The sequence below is a fragment of the Fusarium verticillioides genome, chromosome 10 (assembly GCF_000149555.1).
Source record: "Fusarium verticillioides 7600 chromosome 10, whole genome shotgun sequence".
Lineage (NCBI taxonomy): Eukaryota > Fungi > Ascomycota > Sordariomycetes > Hypocreales > Nectriaceae > Fusarium > Fusarium verticillioides.
The window spans coordinates 651252-666992 of NC_031684.1; the positions used below are offsets into that span (position 1 = coordinate 651252).

At 49.3% G+C, this 15741-nt stretch overlaps 7 protein-coding genes and 1 non-coding gene across 9 annotated transcripts; 4 read left to right on the top strand and 4 right to left on the bottom strand.

Annotated features, from left to right (window-relative positions):
* The first annotated feature begins 320 nt into the window (after positions 1-320).
* Positions 321-2391, top strand: FVEG_08888 (hypothetical protein). 2 transcript variants are annotated; one of them, XM_018897770.1, is made up of 4 exons: positions 321-733; positions 784-1227; positions 1284-1856; positions 1908-2391. In XM_018897770.1, the coding sequence occupies exons 1-3, from the start codon at positions 418-420 to the stop codon at positions 1853-1855; spliced, it is 1332 nt and encodes a 443-aa protein (XP_018755515.1). In that variant the 5' UTR covers positions 321-417; the 3' UTR covers position 1856; positions 1908-2391. The 2 variants fall into 2 exon arrangements, with proteins under 2 accessions (XP_018755515.1, XP_018755514.1); XM_018897769.1 differs by having other exon boundaries at positions 1284-2391.
* A 431-nt stretch (positions 2392-2822) lies between these two features.
* FVEG_08887 (hypothetical protein) lies at positions 2823-5350 on the top strand (the record flags this gene model as incomplete). Its single annotated transcript, XM_018897768.1, has 16 exons — positions 2823-3068; positions 3122-3283; positions 3331-3438; positions 3485-3555; positions 3605-3715; positions 3764-3790; positions 3839-3881; positions 3931-3973; positions 4022-4126; positions 4176-4292; positions 4341-4746; positions 4795-4866; positions 4916-4962; positions 5010-5083; positions 5140-5270; positions 5326-5350. The coding sequence occupies 16 exons, from the start codon at positions 2823-2825 to the stop codon at positions 5348-5350; spliced, it is 1788 nt and encodes a 595-aa protein (XP_018755513.1).
* A 737-nt stretch (positions 5351-6087) lies between these two features.
* Positions 6088-7866, top strand: FVEG_08886 (hypothetical protein; the record flags this gene model as incomplete). Its single annotated transcript, XM_018897767.1, has 2 exons — positions 6088-7731; positions 7783-7866. 2 exons carry the CDS (start codon positions 6088-6090, stop codon positions 7864-7866), a joined length of 1728 nt encoding a protein of 575 aa, XP_018755512.1.
* Positions 7867-8325: 459 nt separating this feature from the next.
* On the bottom strand, positions 8326-9654 carry FVEG_08885 (hypothetical protein; the record flags this gene model as incomplete). The annotated part of the gene is made up of 2 exons (XM_018897766.1): positions 8326-9009; positions 9061-9654. The coding sequence occupies 2 exons, from the start codon at positions 9652-9654 to the stop codon at positions 8326-8328; spliced, it is 1278 nt and encodes a 425-aa protein (XP_018755511.1).
* A 918-nt stretch (positions 9655-10572) lies between these two features.
* On the bottom strand, positions 10573-11269 carry FVEG_08884 (hypothetical protein; the record flags this gene model as incomplete). The annotated part of the gene is made up of 4 exons (XM_018897765.1): positions 10573-10725; positions 10776-10912; positions 10965-11100; positions 11156-11269. 4 exons carry the CDS (start codon positions 11267-11269, stop codon positions 10573-10575), a joined length of 540 nt encoding a protein of 179 aa, XP_018755510.1.
* A 1575-nt stretch (positions 11270-12844) lies between these two features.
* Positions 12845-12936, bottom strand: FVEG_16473. Its single transcript has one exon. It is a non-coding gene; the product is annotated as a tRNA-Phe (tRNA).
* Positions 12937-13563: 627 nt separating this feature from the next.
* FVEG_08883 (hypothetical protein) lies at positions 13564-14568 on the top strand. Its single transcript, XM_018897764.1, has one exon. The coding sequence runs from the start codon at positions 13720-13722 to the stop codon at positions 14404-14406; it is 687 nt and encodes a 228-aa protein (XP_018755509.1). The 5' UTR covers positions 13564-13719; the 3' UTR covers positions 14407-14568.
* A 587-nt stretch (positions 14569-15155) lies between these two features.
* FVEG_08881 (hypothetical protein) lies at positions 15156-15620 on the bottom strand (the record flags this gene model as incomplete). The annotated part of the gene is made up of 1 exon (XM_018897762.1): positions 15156-15620. One exon carries the CDS (start codon positions 15618-15620, stop codon positions 15156-15158), a length of 465 nt encoding a protein of 154 aa, XP_018755508.1.
* Between the last annotated feature and the right edge of the window lie 121 nt (positions 15621-15741).

Here is a 15741-nt window from a genome sequence, read left to right on the forward strand (position 1 = left end):
TTCATGTCTGGGGGTAACTGTAAGGCTAGGAAGGATGCCTACGACACGGACGAAAGATGAATCGTGGATAGCCGTCCTTAGATCCCGGTATAGTGGACAAGTAGATCAAAGTAAGATGACAGTCCCTAGTTGGCTCATTGCTAGTACCATTCTTTTTCAATATTCCAATGTTCGACAAGTAACGAAAGATCAGGGACTGCAGGGTATTTAAGACTTCCATTGGACATGACCAAATCAGAATGCTGTATCCGATGAGTCAGCCGCAACACGTACTGTTCTGACATCATCATCACGCTCAAACAGGGTCAACCGATTGATCTGAAACTTGGAAGTTGGAAGTGGACAAGAATATATCAGGTTATTCTCATCCTCTAAGCTCTCGCTTTTTGTGAATTATGATATCAAATAATTGCCAACATGAACATCAACATTCCAAACCTCATCAAATCTGCCGTCCCAGAGGCTGAGGGGCGCAACGTCCAGATCCTTTCAGACAACAGGACCAATCACAGAGACCAGAACTTTCTCTCGGGTGATTTCCCGCGCAATCCCCCAAAACTGTACATAACCGGTGAAAATGACGATTTTGACGAGGTCACTCTCGCTGAGTGGAGAGATGAGGGTTTTGATGTTGAGTACATCTCAATGGAGAGCTGCGGTGATGGATATCTAAAGAAGATCAAGTCGTTGAGCAGGGAAAACTTGGGTCCTTGTGAGAAGTTTGGAATTGTCGGTAAGTCAATGCGTTCCCCAGACTATTGAATCAATGCTAATAGATAAAAGCATATGACGACGCTGCAGCTGTTTGTCTTGAGCACTTTCACATTCTCGACAACAACCCCGAATTCAAGCTCGGCCTTCTCATCGCCTACTACCCAACTCGCATCCCGGACACCAACGGGAGATTTCCCAGCAGCATCAGCGCCCTTGTGCATCTCGCGGCAGGCGAAGAAGTCGGTGTTGTCAAGCAATCTCAAATGGTAGGCATCCAAGGCAAGAAACGCGTGAGACGAACCAAGATTCAGAGCGGCATGGGTACGGGCGGAAAACTTGACCTTGCATATCCTAGTTACACATATGAAGCTGAGCCTGGCTTTGCTGAGCATGATCTCGATGAGTATGATGGTGTTTCGGCGGAGCTGGCTTGGAGTCGAAGCTTAGCTGCGGCTAGGAAGGTGTTTGGCATCAACCCGGATCTAGAGCTTGTTCTGGAACATAACCTGCAGAGTAAGTCTCCCACACTTCGCGACGGGACATCATTGAGCAGGACTGACTTTCGGCAGGCAAATTCTTCTCGAAGAACCTCGGTCAAGCATTGTCGACCTTCACCACACACAAGACCCCTCATGTCACTTACATGCCGACCCTAACCGGTGCAACTGGCGCCGCTGAACTGAAGCGCTTCTATTCAGAATCGTTCACAACTCCACCTTCACTAAGGATCACACTCTTGTCGCGCACCATCGGCGTTGATCGCGTTGTTGACGAAATGCACGTCCAGTTCAAGCATACGGAGCAAGTCCAGTGGATGCTCCCTGGAGTACCACCTACAAATAAGAAGATTGAGATCCTCATGGTGAGCATTGTCGCAGTCAGAGGTGGGAGACTGTACCAGGAGCATGTTTACTGGGATCAAGCTAGCGTTTTAGTCCAAGCAGGACTTCTCGACCCCAAAATGCTACCGCAGTCGGCGAAGGATCTTGGTGTGGAGAAACTTCCGGTCGTCGGACGACGAGCGGCGAGGAGAGTCAGGAAGAACAGGGATGCGAGCGATGACGAGGGAGAGGCTGATAATGAACTGATTCCCGGATGGAACAAGCAGGAGGATGAGGGGAGCAAGAATGAACAAAAGTAATGTATAGATAATGACCAAGCATCAAATACTTAATGCTTATCTGAAATAATAGTCTATGGGTCTCGGTCGTCCATGACGTGCTAGGAGAGGGAAAGACAACTCAGGACCTTGAGCCTAAGTGATAAAAAGACTTTGGCAACTCAGCATAAGTTTAAGATAAGCTTATTGTAGACTCAGGATACCTTTTGATAAGTTTATTTTTATTATCTATATTGAGAACTGATCTTTTCTTGCTCCTTGAATACAGCAGCACTGGGTGATAAAGACACCACCGGGCTTTGTCCAGTCCAGCCTATCTTTCGTTGTTCGCACCAGGATTTGCCGATAAATCGGCAAACTTCAGTCCCTGATAAAAGTTGGCCGATGGTGAATCTCGCTTCAGGTCTCATTGGCTGTTGACTTACTCTACAGAAGAGCAAACAAGATCTGGAAACTGTTATGGGCTAAAGGATTGAGTAATCAGCAGACTAATCATTAATTTTCTGTATTTAGTGATATATAAACATGAGTACATTGTATATAAACTTGTTTCTAAGCTTAAGCCAAGCTCGCCCCGTAGTTGTCGTGGTGACTTTTCCGAAACGATCACGACATTGGATCCGCATATTGCTAATTGATGTCGCAAGCAACAAAGTCCATGGCGATGGGCCCTGATGTAACGATTCTTTAAAATTCCTGCATTTCCTTGGAGGATCGACCAGTTTTTTGTCGGAAGCATGTCTCCTATTGACCGGCATAGGTAGCTTTTCCATTGATATTACTCGCATAGAACCACTTGGTCATCGAAGCGATGGTGCACGTTGATCTCGCAATGGCTGGCCCCCAATTTATTATTCGGGGCACAAATTTGGGAGGGTTGTATTAGGAGTTGGCAATTGCTTAAGTAGAAGTGATATGACCTTTTCCTCGCATTTTGTAGTGTTCGTGTGAGCTGTATTATCGATTCAGTCAAGTAGAAGATTGCACTATGTCGCATCAGCAGCCTACCATCGTCCCATCATCGGGAGTATCAGACTCTCTTTCTGATAACGGAAGTCTCAATGGGAAAAGCAAAGACGAAAACGATGGATATCCAAGCGACCCGGTGCCTCCGACCGCACCAGCCCTGGCTGCTCAGCAAGGGCAGCGCATGGAAGCGGCAATGGGAGATGCGATCCTACGATTTCTGCGGATAAGAAAGCCTCGAAGAAACGATATCTACGATCTTGATGCGGTACGGGCGACAGTGGCAATTGTTCATGGAGAGGGATACTGATTAGAAGAAAGGTCGCGACGCAGCCGAGTATCTGGGACTCGCCCGACATCGAACGATACAAAGAACTGTATATCCACCCGCAGTGGGAGAACTGGTTGGCCTTTGATCCTAACTTTCGTTGGACTTGGCGTGAAGAGAATGCTGTCCGACACAAGGTTGACTGGAAGATCATGGTAGGAACCATGCCAGCCGCACTAGTTGTATAGACTGACCTTTGTAGGTTTGGATGTGCATCATGTTTGCGGCGTTGAACATTGACAGGAACAACATTCAAAACGCTGTATCGGATAACATGCTTGATGACTTGGGCATTACACACGCCGACTACGTGAGTCCTTTTTGATAGACGAAAGACACGTCACTGACGGGGGCAGAATATTGGACAAACCATTTCTCGAGTCGGCTTCCTTGTTGCTGAGTTGCCATCGCAGCTGATCTCAAAGCGGTAAGTCTATTGGACACTATTCTTGGTCTTAATACTAATCTTGCTGTAGAATTGGACCAGATATGTGGATTCCCATCCAGCTTTGTATCTTCAGTCTTATCTCAGCAATGCAGTTCTTCCTGAAGGGCCGCGCATCATTCCTTGCTACAAGATATCTCATGTGAGTTCACCGAGAAGAAGCAACCTGGGCTCTTGCTGATAATTCCAGTGCAACATTCCAAGGCGGCTTCATTCCGTAGGTCTCCTCGCCATAGTGCGCTGAAACATACCTAACAAAGAACAGCGACACGATTCTCTACCTCAGCTACTGGTATACTGGCACAAGAGTACGTCTGGATACCATGGAACCACGAGAAGGCTTACTGACTTTAGTAGCTCCCAATACGACTGGCTTGGTTCTGGATGTCTTCGCAGCTCGGTAGGCAAAGACTCTGTACTCGAAAATGCACAAGCTGATAAGTCACAGTCGATATCGGAGTTGGATTTGCCGCTGTCGGTATGCTCTCCATGCGTGGAATGCTTGGATATGAAGGTTGGAGATGGCTCTTCCTCATCGAAGGAGCGTTTACTTGTACGTTGATATCTCGTCCGTGAGAATGGCCATGCTGACAGAGTCGCAGTCCTTATCGGCGTTGCATCCTTCTTCCTGATGCCTCAATCACCAGCTAGAACGAAGAGTTGGTGGAATCCGAAGGGCTACTTCACGGAGCACGAACAGAAGATCATTGTCAACTCGGGTAAGTCCTTCACCAACCAGTAACGATATTAGTGCTGACACTTAATAGTTATTCGCGATGACCCTCAAAAGGGAGGTATGTACAACCGACAAGGTCTATCCGTCCGCCAAATCTGGGAATGCACCAAGGATTACGATATGTGGCCACTCTACGCTCTCGGCCTTCTCTTCGGCCTACCAAAGTACCCCGTCAACCAATACCTCACGTTATCCTTCCGTGGACTGGGCTTCAACGTCATCGAGACCAACCTTCTGTCCATACCATATATCGTCGGCTCTTGCACCACGATGCTTGCCATCACAGCGTTCAGTGAACTCGTCAACAACCGGAGCTTTGTCTCGATGGCGGAGGATGCTTGGTTGCTTCCATGCTTCGTGGCACTGATTGCGTTGCCTGACCCGATCGGGCCTTGGGCTTACTTTGCCATCTCAACTGTGCTTCTGTCTTTTCCATAGTGAGTGCCCTCTTACTTAACGGCGTGCCTTTCACTGACAGCGCCTAGCACTCATCCCATCCAAGTCGCATGGACGAGCAGGAATGCGGGGTCGGTGCAAAACAGAACAGTCTCAGCATCGTAAGGTTGCTCACCTCCATCCCAAGGTATGATATCTAACGATGTATAGACTTTACAATATGTGGGTTCAGGTCAGTGGAATGATTGGAGCAAACAGTGAGTTCCCATGGTCCCTTGTGAGCTGAGTCACTGACATGTCGTAGTCTATCAGCCAAGCGACTCGCCACGATACTCCAAAGCCAATACAGGTCTACTCGTCATTTGTGTATGGATGTGTGTAAGTATCATCAACCGTCTTTTTAAAAAGATGAAGCCAGACTCACATTTTCCCAGCTCATTCAATATCCCGGGACCTTCTTTTATTATAGGTGGAGGAACAACCAGAAGGCCAAGAAATGGGACGCCATGACCCCAGAGGAGCAACATCATTACAGGACTACAACGACCGATAAGGGCAACAAGCGGTGAGTTTCCGTTCGGTCGCGGCGGAAGTGTTACAACTTGCTGATCTATATCCAGACTCGACTTTCGTTTCGCGACTTAGTCTCCGCAGCCGAGGTTGAAGATCTTGGGTGAATGAGGGCGCACGGATGGCTCCCAAATCGCGGTGACAGCCGGTGTTCAAAAGGATGAGCGATTGACAAGAGTGAGATTACTTGTGTTACATGTCACTGGCCATTCTGTTAATCCTTGATCGAGCCTGAGTCAGCGTGATACACACTCTTCAATTCATTACCACTTTAAGCCGTGAACCTTCTTGACCAACCACTCAGAACCGAATCCTTCAGATTGACTTTGTTGCCATGTTACATCAATTAGAAAACACCGAAACTCAGACAATAACCAAATCACCGTACCCTCACTTCCGTCTCGCAAACCTAACCCTCCTCACTTAACCTCCCCCACCTTTTTCGGATCAATGCACCCGCGGCCGTCCCCAAGTAAAACCAAGCTATCTCTCAATCCGTCCACCAGATCGTGCCTCGGCTCTTTTTCTCTCGAATGCTCGATCGTCGCAAGCGAGCCGAGGGTCGAAACGCGGGGTTGCAGTGCCAAAAGAAGCAAAGATTGGTTGCTACCCCACACGGATTTGCCATGGGAATTCATCATTTGGTGGTCGAAATAGCTTGGTCTACCCCGGATTTGCTCTTCAGCTTGCTCTAGGCCGGGAAAACGTGTTAAATAGCTCGTAATCGATCTGTAATTCTCCCCTTTCCATGCCTGATCGATTGTGAAATCTGTTTGCTTTGTTCTCAAGTTTGTCTGATATCTCTATTCAATATGGCTCTTCATTCACGATGGTCTAAACCCATTCCAAAATGCTCCCTTCAGCAGTGGGTCTTTGGTTCGGCCACTGAGCCCATGGAGGAGGGCGATAAGCCCATCCTCATCGACGCAGACCGTCCAGACACGCACTTTCTCACAAAGGAGCAATTCCGACTTCTCTCCAAACAAGTTGCCCTTGGTCTCATGAAAGCTGGTCTGCAGCCAGGAAACAAAGTACTGATGTTTTCCTCCAACAACATCTACTTCCCATGCATATTCCTCGGCATCTTGATGACCGGTGCTATGTTCACTGGTGCCAATCCCGCCTTTACACCACGAGAGCTTGCATATCAACTCAAGAACTCTGAGAGCACGCATATGTTTGTTGTTGCAAACCAACTACCTACCGCTCTAGAGGCTGCTGAGACAGTCGGACTTCCAAAGGAGAACATCTTCATTATCGATCCGTCTGTGCTTCCGCCTGTTGGAACAACACCTATTGCGCCCTCGATTACGAAGGATGGTCTTCGCATGTGGACCGATCTTGTGGCCGATAACCAAGCACAAGCTAAGAATTGGAAATGGACAGAGCCCGCAGATCCAGAGACAGCAGGTTGCTGTCTCAACTATAGCAGCGGCACAACGGGCGTCCCCAAAGGCGTTGAGATCACTCACACCTCATACGTCGCCAACGGCTTAGGCGTTGTCCTCATTTCAGACCTAGAGCCTGATCCCGAGCTTCAAAAGCGTACCAAAGGCCTCGACTTTCTCCCCATGTATCATGCATATGCGCAAACATACTTCATCTCCATCTATCCCCATCTCAACATTCCCGCATACATCATGCCCGCCTTTGACTTTGAGAAGATGCTACAGCACATTCAGCGCTTCCGCATCACAAGCCTTCTCTGCGTCCCTCCCATCCTGGTCTACCTGTCAAAGCATCCTCTCGTCAAGAAATACGACATCAGCAGTGTCGAGCGCCTCGGATCTGGGGCTGCACCTTTGAGTAAAGAAGTTGCCACGAGTGTTGAGAAGCTGTGGGCTGATGGAAGCGTCAACGTCAAGCAAGGTTGGGGTATGACAGAGGTTACCTGCACCAGTATGACTTGGGACCCTCGGGTCGTGTGCGATCCTTCTGCGGTTGGAGAATTGGCGCCAAACTACTCGGCAAAGCTTATGAATTTGGATGGCAAGACACCAGTGACAAAGCCCGGTGAGCGAGGTGAACTTTGGGTCACGGGACCTACGTTGATGAAGGGATATTGGAAGAATCCCAGTGCTACAGCGTCAACAATTCATGTTGATGAGAATGGCACAAGGTGGCTGAAGACAGGCGACATCGCCTTCGTCGAGTCCTTCAAACCTGGAGCCATCTTCCATATCGTCGATCGAATTAAGGAGTTGATCAAAGTCAAGGGCAACCAGGTTGCACCAGCAGAACTGGAAGCCGTGCTTTTGGACCATCCCGAGATTGCAGACGCTGCAGTCGTCGGTGTTCCATATGAAGGCGATGAGGTCCCTCGCGCATATCTCGTCAAGGTCCCTGGGTCACAAATCACCGAACAGCAGATCATTGGTTGGATGGAGGCTAGAGTTGCAAAGTATAAGCGTCTCAAGGGCGGCGTGTCTTTCGTGGATATGATCCCCAAGAACCCGGTAAGTGAGATCCATGAGTTTTTTGCGATATATCTAACTTTGTGCTTTTAGTCCGGGAAGATTTTGAGAAGGGAGCTGAGGGAGAAGGCGAAGGAGGAGTTGGATCCCAACAGAGCACCCTCATCACGGCTCTAGACGGAAGTTATGTCTTGGTTTCAGTGAGTGCTGAATAGAGATGCATATATCAAAGAAGCATGAGAGCATTGCACCGTGCTAGCGTAAATATATTCGTATTTTATGTTCTTGCATAGAAGCATACTAGCTTCTCTCTGGTGAACTATCAATGTGACCGAAAGTACCTTCGACAGGTACCAATATGCCAACCTTGGTCCTGCATCCTGGCTATCAAACATCTCTCCCTTCAAAATCTCGTCTACCATTGCAATGTAGCCAGATGAACTCAAACACATCAAAAAGAGATGACGAGCCGATGCTCTAGACCTGTTCCACTGATGCGAGCCCGAACATGTCCTCATCAACAAGGGTAAAACATCATTCTGCGGAAGGCCACAGCCCCAACAGTATCTGCTTCCTTGCTAGTTCCCAAGACACTGGGTTTGACTCATCAGTCGTGAGAATGCGCCTGGTAAGCTCTCAGCCCATGGGTACATCTGCCTGCTGATCATCCATCTGGGTGAGAAGTCCACGCTGTTCAATATCCGCCCGAAGTTCTCCAAGCGACGAGCCCTTGTCCTGGGCGAACTTTTCGAGAATTGCAATGGCCGAAGGACTAGTTCTGACCAAAAGTTGAAGGAACTCCGTGTGTTCGACAGTCATGCCGAGCTTCTCAGCAGCTGTCTTCTTCTCCTCGAGCAGGGGCTTCTCCATCTTCATGAACTCAAGAGCAGGGCGCGCAGCCTCTTCTGTCTGATGGCATGCCAAGTGAGCCGCACCAAGTTCCGCCTCAGCTTCTTCGAGATCCTTGGCTTTGGCGGCCAACTGAGCCACCATGTGTTGCTCCACGGCCTCGAAATTCTCGGCGACGGATGGCAGACAGAATTTCTGCGAGTCGGCGAGGTTCTTGAGGCAGTTGTTGAGTGTCTCGCTATCCTTTCGAATGTTTTCGACTTTTGCCTCTACCTGGAGGGAATATTCTTGTGCGGCTCGATATGCCTCGAGGCAGGGCTGGTGGATCTCCAGCTCGTGGTTGATATGGTGCTGATGAACCTCCACATTGCCGAGGAGATGTTCGTGTTGCTGACGCAATTCTTGCACATGCATCTCCAGGTGATGATGAAAGATGTCGGTTGCCTGTATCCCCGCGGGACGGCCGTCATACTGTCATTCAATTAGCAAAGCCATAAAAGCAGGCAAGGAGGGAGAGCTTACATTGTGCTGATCAGTCATCATGAGAGGTGTCGGAACGGCTGGCTGAAGAGGCTGCAAAGATGGTACCGTCTGGTAGCAGACACGCTTGTTTGACGGGTTGACGTATGCCGCCGAGATAGAACGGTCTCGCTTGTTGGTGGGTGGATTGAGCATCGGAGAAGGTGTTGCAGGAACCTCTTCGGGTGAATGAGACTGAGCCGGAGTGACGGTGTTTTCGTTGTGAGTGACGGCGACGATACTATCAGCAGTGGCCTCATGCTCACGAGCGGCATCTGAGTGCTTCTGAGAATTGATGGCGACCAAGATGTGTTCGAGCCCTCCTCGGGGGGAATGCTCGTTGGCCGTGGCCTCATCGTCGTCATCCGTTGCTCCAATCTCGTGCTCATCTTGACGCTGAGCAGTAGGGTTTGAAGTACTTCGAGTGCAGTTTGCGAGATTGCTTGCAACTAAGAAGCACTTGGCGGCCTTGATATCGCACGGACGAAGAACGTTGTGCGGAGCACGGCGAGCTCTCTCATGGAGATCATCCCTGATGGCAGACACATTGCAAACCTTGTTGGCTTCTTCGAGTAGGTTGGCCAAGGCTGCCAACATATTGCGACTCTATTGCTTAGGTTGGACCTCGGCCAACCACTCCCAAGGCTTCTGGCCCACGACGACTTCAATTCTTTGAATGAAGCGTCGAGTGATGTGCCTATCTTTCTGGCTGCAAGTGACGTTCGGCGGCAACACAATCTCTTCAGGCTCAGCGGTTGGGGTGGCAACTGGACCCGGAGACGGCTGGGCTGGCGAGGCTACTGCCTCTTCAGCATGCGCCATGACTGCGACGAGGTTGCGAATGAAAGAGAAGTGCGCAGTAGTGAACGGGATGTCAGTGACGGAATAAAGTGAAGGGTGAGGTGTGAGGAAGAGAAAAGAAGAGCAGAGACATCAAGGCAGAGCAAAACTCTCATCAGTAACGCGCTTGTGCAACGCAAGCACGTGACTGCAGCCTCACTCCTGATGCTGTGTAACATCACAGCCTGTATTCCATAGTCTGTGAGTCATCGAAATCATCAACAAGTCCGTGCTTGCGTTGTGATTTAAGGATGCCAGATTGCCAGCAGTGCCAGCCAGTGGTTGTCATGGATACCGCGATGTGCTTGACGAAAGTCAAACAGAAACTGGAAAATAAACACAAGCAAACAAACAAACAAACAGAGCGACCTGCTCAGGTTCTGAAGGTATTTGACAAGTTGGAGAACTCCTGAAAGTGGTAGTTTGTTGAGTGTAGAGTCTCAAACTCCATGCCACTTTTAAAGATGAGCTCTATCATCATGCTTCCGGGAGCGTGAAATCCGAGTATATCCAAGTGTCAAGGAGAAATGCATATTTAAGAAACAAATGTTAATACTATTATGCGTATGTATGTACAGATCCATTCATTTTTGGCGTATTCTATCCGATGTGCTTTTCACAATCTTGAGACGATATTTTAGGCAACGCATCCCCCCTTAGTGGATGCTGGTCTTTTTACATAAGAGCGAACAAGAACATCATGGAAGCCCAAGCCATTCCAATAGCCGCGACTCCGGTGTTGAGAGAGTTGGCACCAGCAGTGGGAACAGGTGTAGCCGGGAGAGGTGCGGGTGCAGTTGGAGTGACGACAGGAGGGACAGTAGGAACCTACAGAGGTCAGCTTATTCATCGAGTCTTCTCAAAGTATCTGGACTTACAACAGGCGGGGCGGGAACAACGGGTGCAGCGGATGTTGGTCCATGACCCTTAGACTTAGACTCAGCTGTGGCGCTCGGGACGGCGGTGATAGTGACGCCAGCAGCCTCGCAGAGTCGAATGCCAGCGGAAATCGCAGCTACTTATATCAGCTTACGCTCAAGTATCTCAGTGAGAGTGTCAAAACTTACCAGCGGCTTCACGTGGGCCGCAGCTGGACCCGACGCAGCTGACATAGGATTCGGTGAACCCCGGAGCTTTACAGACGCAACTGGGATCCTCAGAACCGCACTTGCTATCTTTGATGGCCTTCAGGGCACATTGTTGCTGTTTGAAGATGTCAGTTCAGCCTTGAGAGCAGTGGGATGATCGATAGGCTTACTGCGCACTCGGGAAGGACACCGCCGCCGCCGCCGCGACCTCCAGCCTGGGAAGTTGACTGCGCCAAGACAGACGAGGAGAGAAGGGCAGTGGTGAAAAGGAAGAAGGACTTCATTTTGAGACGGGCTGCAGGTTTGTATTGACGTAAGTTGTGAGTGATATGAGGTCCCAGGTTGTCTAGGAGTGATTACCAGCTATAAGTGATCAGCCTTTGTGGAAGATCGCCAAGAAACATGGGGATGTCAGCTTATATAGGTGACTACTTCTTCCGAAAGCCCCATGAAACACCAAGAACAAAAGAGCAATGAAGCTGGATGAGCCACCACGCGAGCTCCGCCGTTTGGGAGGCTGGGAAGACTCCAGTACACACGTGCAACTCATGTTCCTATTCGTCCAGATATCAAGCTCAAGCTCAAGGTTCAATGGTTGCAGCGGCTCAGATCGAGGGTGCAAAGACTGGAGATATCCAGACCAACCGGGATGATCATAAGGCTGACCGCGCAAAGGGATACCCGAAGAACGGATACAGCCTCAAAGAAAGTTGGCGAGCGACCGTCGTACACCAGGTGCACAGCATGATTCATTGCTTTTTCATAGCATCAGTAGTTACAGGGAGCTGCAAGAAGGTTGAGCTCAAGTTGAAGCAAGCAGGTCAATGTCTACAACACAATGTGAAGCGCTCGTTCTATAGTATTTCCATTGGTCAATTGCATCTTAATGGGTGCATCGTATTTCCCGACGCCTTGGCGTTAGAGTTTAAGCCCAGGCGACACAGCGTGATACCTCGTCAGCTTATCAGCCTTATGGTTCAAAAAAGCTTTTAGCTATCGATGGAGCTGACGCAGTGCTACCCAGAGCTCCTTCGCTGTACTTATCACAAGGCATACCCATGGATGCTGAGCTCGGGGAGGGTGTTGGTGGCGACCGTCTCACTTTGTTCCCTTGGGATACCCATTGGAAATTCTCTGTGTATCTTGAGCTGAACTCAATTGAGGTTTGGAGTGAACGTCAGACAGAGCCATTCATCATGACTTCATCTTTGGAGGGGTAAGCCTCGATCGGCAGGGCGAGCTGCGAGTGGCTTGTCAAGCTTCGGTTTGGCTTCGGCTACATCGATTGGCGCGTTCCCCGGCGGTTTGGCTTTTTCTATCTCTTCATCCTGGCAAATCTATTCATATACTCAATGATCTGGGGTATCCTTTCCATCGCAGCTCCAACTATGCGTCACATTATTATCATATAGGGAGACACATTATCCCATTTGCGTTCTTGTGCGTGTGTGAGGTCCCTTGGACAAAAGGCTCCGAATGATTTTATATCAGGACTTTTGTTGCTAGAAGTCAGCTGAAACCCACGTATTGGTGGCACTCGTGCCGATGCGTCTGTAGCGTAATACGCGGCCTTCGATGACTCCTTCATAGCTCGTATCAAGCTGCAAGATGCTTAACTTTAGAGTTACTCAACACGGATATCCCGTTACAAGGCCTTCCTTCATTCGCATGCGAGCTGCACGAGATTCAGTAGGTATCATCGCGATGACGGGCAGGAGTTTGATGTTGCGATACGCAAGCGAGGCGGCTACTGCAACAAAATGCTTTGGCTTCTTGCCGAATGAAGCAGCGAAACTTACTGATCGAATCACAAGGAAGATCCCTTATGCAAAAAAGGTGAGGAATGCAAAAGAAAAGATTGCGGTTTATGTGGATCGAACACATGACCTTCAGATTACGATTCCCGAAGTTTGACTTCAGTCTGACGCTCTCCCAACTGAGCTAAACCCGCCAATCAATTAAGCGATACAGATTTGAGCTTACGGATTAGTCTATGTTACGATTGCTAAGTGCACTCCTTTGTTTCCCTGCTGAAGTTGTTGAGAATTGTTGCTCAACACTCAAATGAGGAGCAGCCGGTCATCGCTTTACGTTTATGGACTCGCTTTTCAAACTGCTATTATAGGTATCTCAAGTTATCAACTGTCAGCTGGTCCGATATGCGGTGACGTTGTCAGGCTCAAGGCGCGATGAGTCGGTTTGGGAATTGCGTTTGCTCATAGATAACACCAGAGCCTCATCCAAGCTGTCGCTCCCAAGGTTAGATATTTGGTATGTCACCAGCGAATTGGGATCCCGCTCCTCTTACTTCCCAGGGACTAGGAGCGGCTGTTCGGGAAATTCTCGCTCGGCTGAGGTCATAGCTTAATTGAAGGATTCGAGAAATCTCCCTTAATCTTCCTTTGCCATGATAACATTCACTGTTTCAAGCCAACAGAAGCAATGCGCTTGGTGCGCTGTGCTCCTTTGCATGACCAAGCTTCCTTCCATTGAATCAACCGTCACAATGACACCATCGTGATGCCTACGACACTGTTGCACAAGGCTGAGCAGGGCAAGCACGATCCTTCGCGTTTCATCGACGATAGCGGGTCGCCATGATTGGCAATCCAAGCATCTACCTAATTTAAATCCCCTCCTGACCGACCGACCGAGCAAGGAGAATTCACGGATATAAACAACGCCTTGTCAGCTCTCTTCATTCCCAGAGTTACAAGGCAATCCCTCTTCAACCATGGCGTTCACCAAAGTCGCGTTGCTCTCTCTTCTTTCGCTGGTCGCGGCCAGGGACGCGCTCCAAAGCCCCATCGAAAGCCCTGTTCTCGGCGAAGTCACCCCACAGGGCTGCTTCAGTGCCCTCCCCAGTGAAGCCGATGGACGATCCGACACCTTCAACAGCGTCGGCTCATGCGCCGACTACTGTGAGGAACAGAACAAGACGGTTGCGATACTCAAGGGTGTAGAGTGTATTTGCGCTGATATCTACCCCGACAAATCTGCCAAGGTAGACGACGACAAGTGCGACACGCCTTGCCCTGGATACGCCAAAGATGCCTGTGGTGGAAAAGATGCCTACAGCGTTTTCAACCTCGGTGTGAACTTGTTGCCTGGCAATGAGGGTGACAAGAGATCCTCGGGCTCAACTGCTAAATCGACGGGTTCGACCAAAACTGCTGTTACGACGACTGCGACTGAAGTCTCTACCGCCAACGCTGAGACGACTTCTGCGCCTACGACTGAGGCTGAAGAGACAACATCCGTTACCAAGCCTGAGAAGGCTTCCGCGACCGAAGCGACAACAAGCGACAGCACTGCGGTGTCTACTCCCAGCGCATCAGCATCATCTGTCCCCGGCAACGCTGCGCGCAGACTTAATAACCCCATCGGCAACTTGGTTGGACTTTTGCGACATCTGCTATAATGGTGGACTGGCGATGAGAGATTGGGGGGTTGGTCTGCCGTGGATGGCATCAATTGAGGAATAGATTGCCCCAGATCATAGGAGATCATAGAGTATTATGACGATGCACACATGATAGACTTAGGCTCATGCAGGAATTAATCATAAAACTTTGAGCTATTGAAACGTCTGATGATAGGGCCCCCGTTTATAGGGTGCCGATGGTGTGCTCCAGTGCATCTTCAATCACTGTAAATTTGGGGCCCAGGCCGTAAAGCACGATTACCAATTGACTAAGATATCCAATCCGTGCCAGAACAGTCAGCACTTAGATCTCTTGACCTAAACAGTAACATCGTTGCGAAAGTTATCATCTTTCAGATCCACGGTCATTGTTTTATTCATGGCAGACTTGATAATGTGCTGCTGGTCAGAAGCGTCCTGGTATTGAATATGCTGTAGATAAGAAAGTGGAAAGAGCCGCTAAAATTTAGGGGATGGGGCGCTATTTCTCAGCACGACCCCCGCTGTTTAACCACCACGAACAACTCTAGGCTACAGTCCTGGCAGCCCAGGTTTCACAAGTGTCGCAGTTTCGATCGTTCAATCTCAACTGTAGGGATACCAGTTTTTGGATCTCACACATTTATCTCTGTAGCTAACGATTTCGTATTCAAGTAGTCGTATTCTCATAAATAAAACGATTGGTATCCCCGCCCAAGCCCTAACAAGCTGGTTCTCATCTTACAATAACGAAAAGCGCAGCTTCATTAACACGTCAAAACCGTCGATGCACCGTTCGGAACCTTGATAAAATTCGGCGGTCCAGACAACTCCTCACCAGGATGTGCCTTATTCTCCTCTTCCAGTGCCCACTCGATTGTCCTCGGCGTATCAGTAGTCCAAACAAGCCTCATGAATATCCCGGTATATTTCAGCTCAGAAGAGTGCGTCGAGACCCAGTGCTCTACACCTCCAACCTTTCGGTGCAGCCCAAGTCCTCCCTTTGCGCCATAACATGTTTGGATACCGCCAGTATGACTCTCCTTAAGGCCGTGCAGCATCGCAAGTTTCTTGGTTCTGGGCTCTGATGCGAGGAATGCTTCTAGGGGTTTGGCGTCGAGTTGCACGCCATGGGGAGAGTCTAGAATTGCTTCGTGGACTTCTTCGCCGTTGACGGAATGGGACCAGATTATGGCAAAGACAAAGTTTAGTTCGCTTTTGCCGAGTATCATGAGTGGTGTAAACCATCTTGGGACAGGATCGCCTGGATGTAGGTCTGGTGAATTCCAATTTGTCGCCGAGGAATCGAAGTTGTTGATGATTTTGATGGTCTTGAAGTGATTCCACGACTCG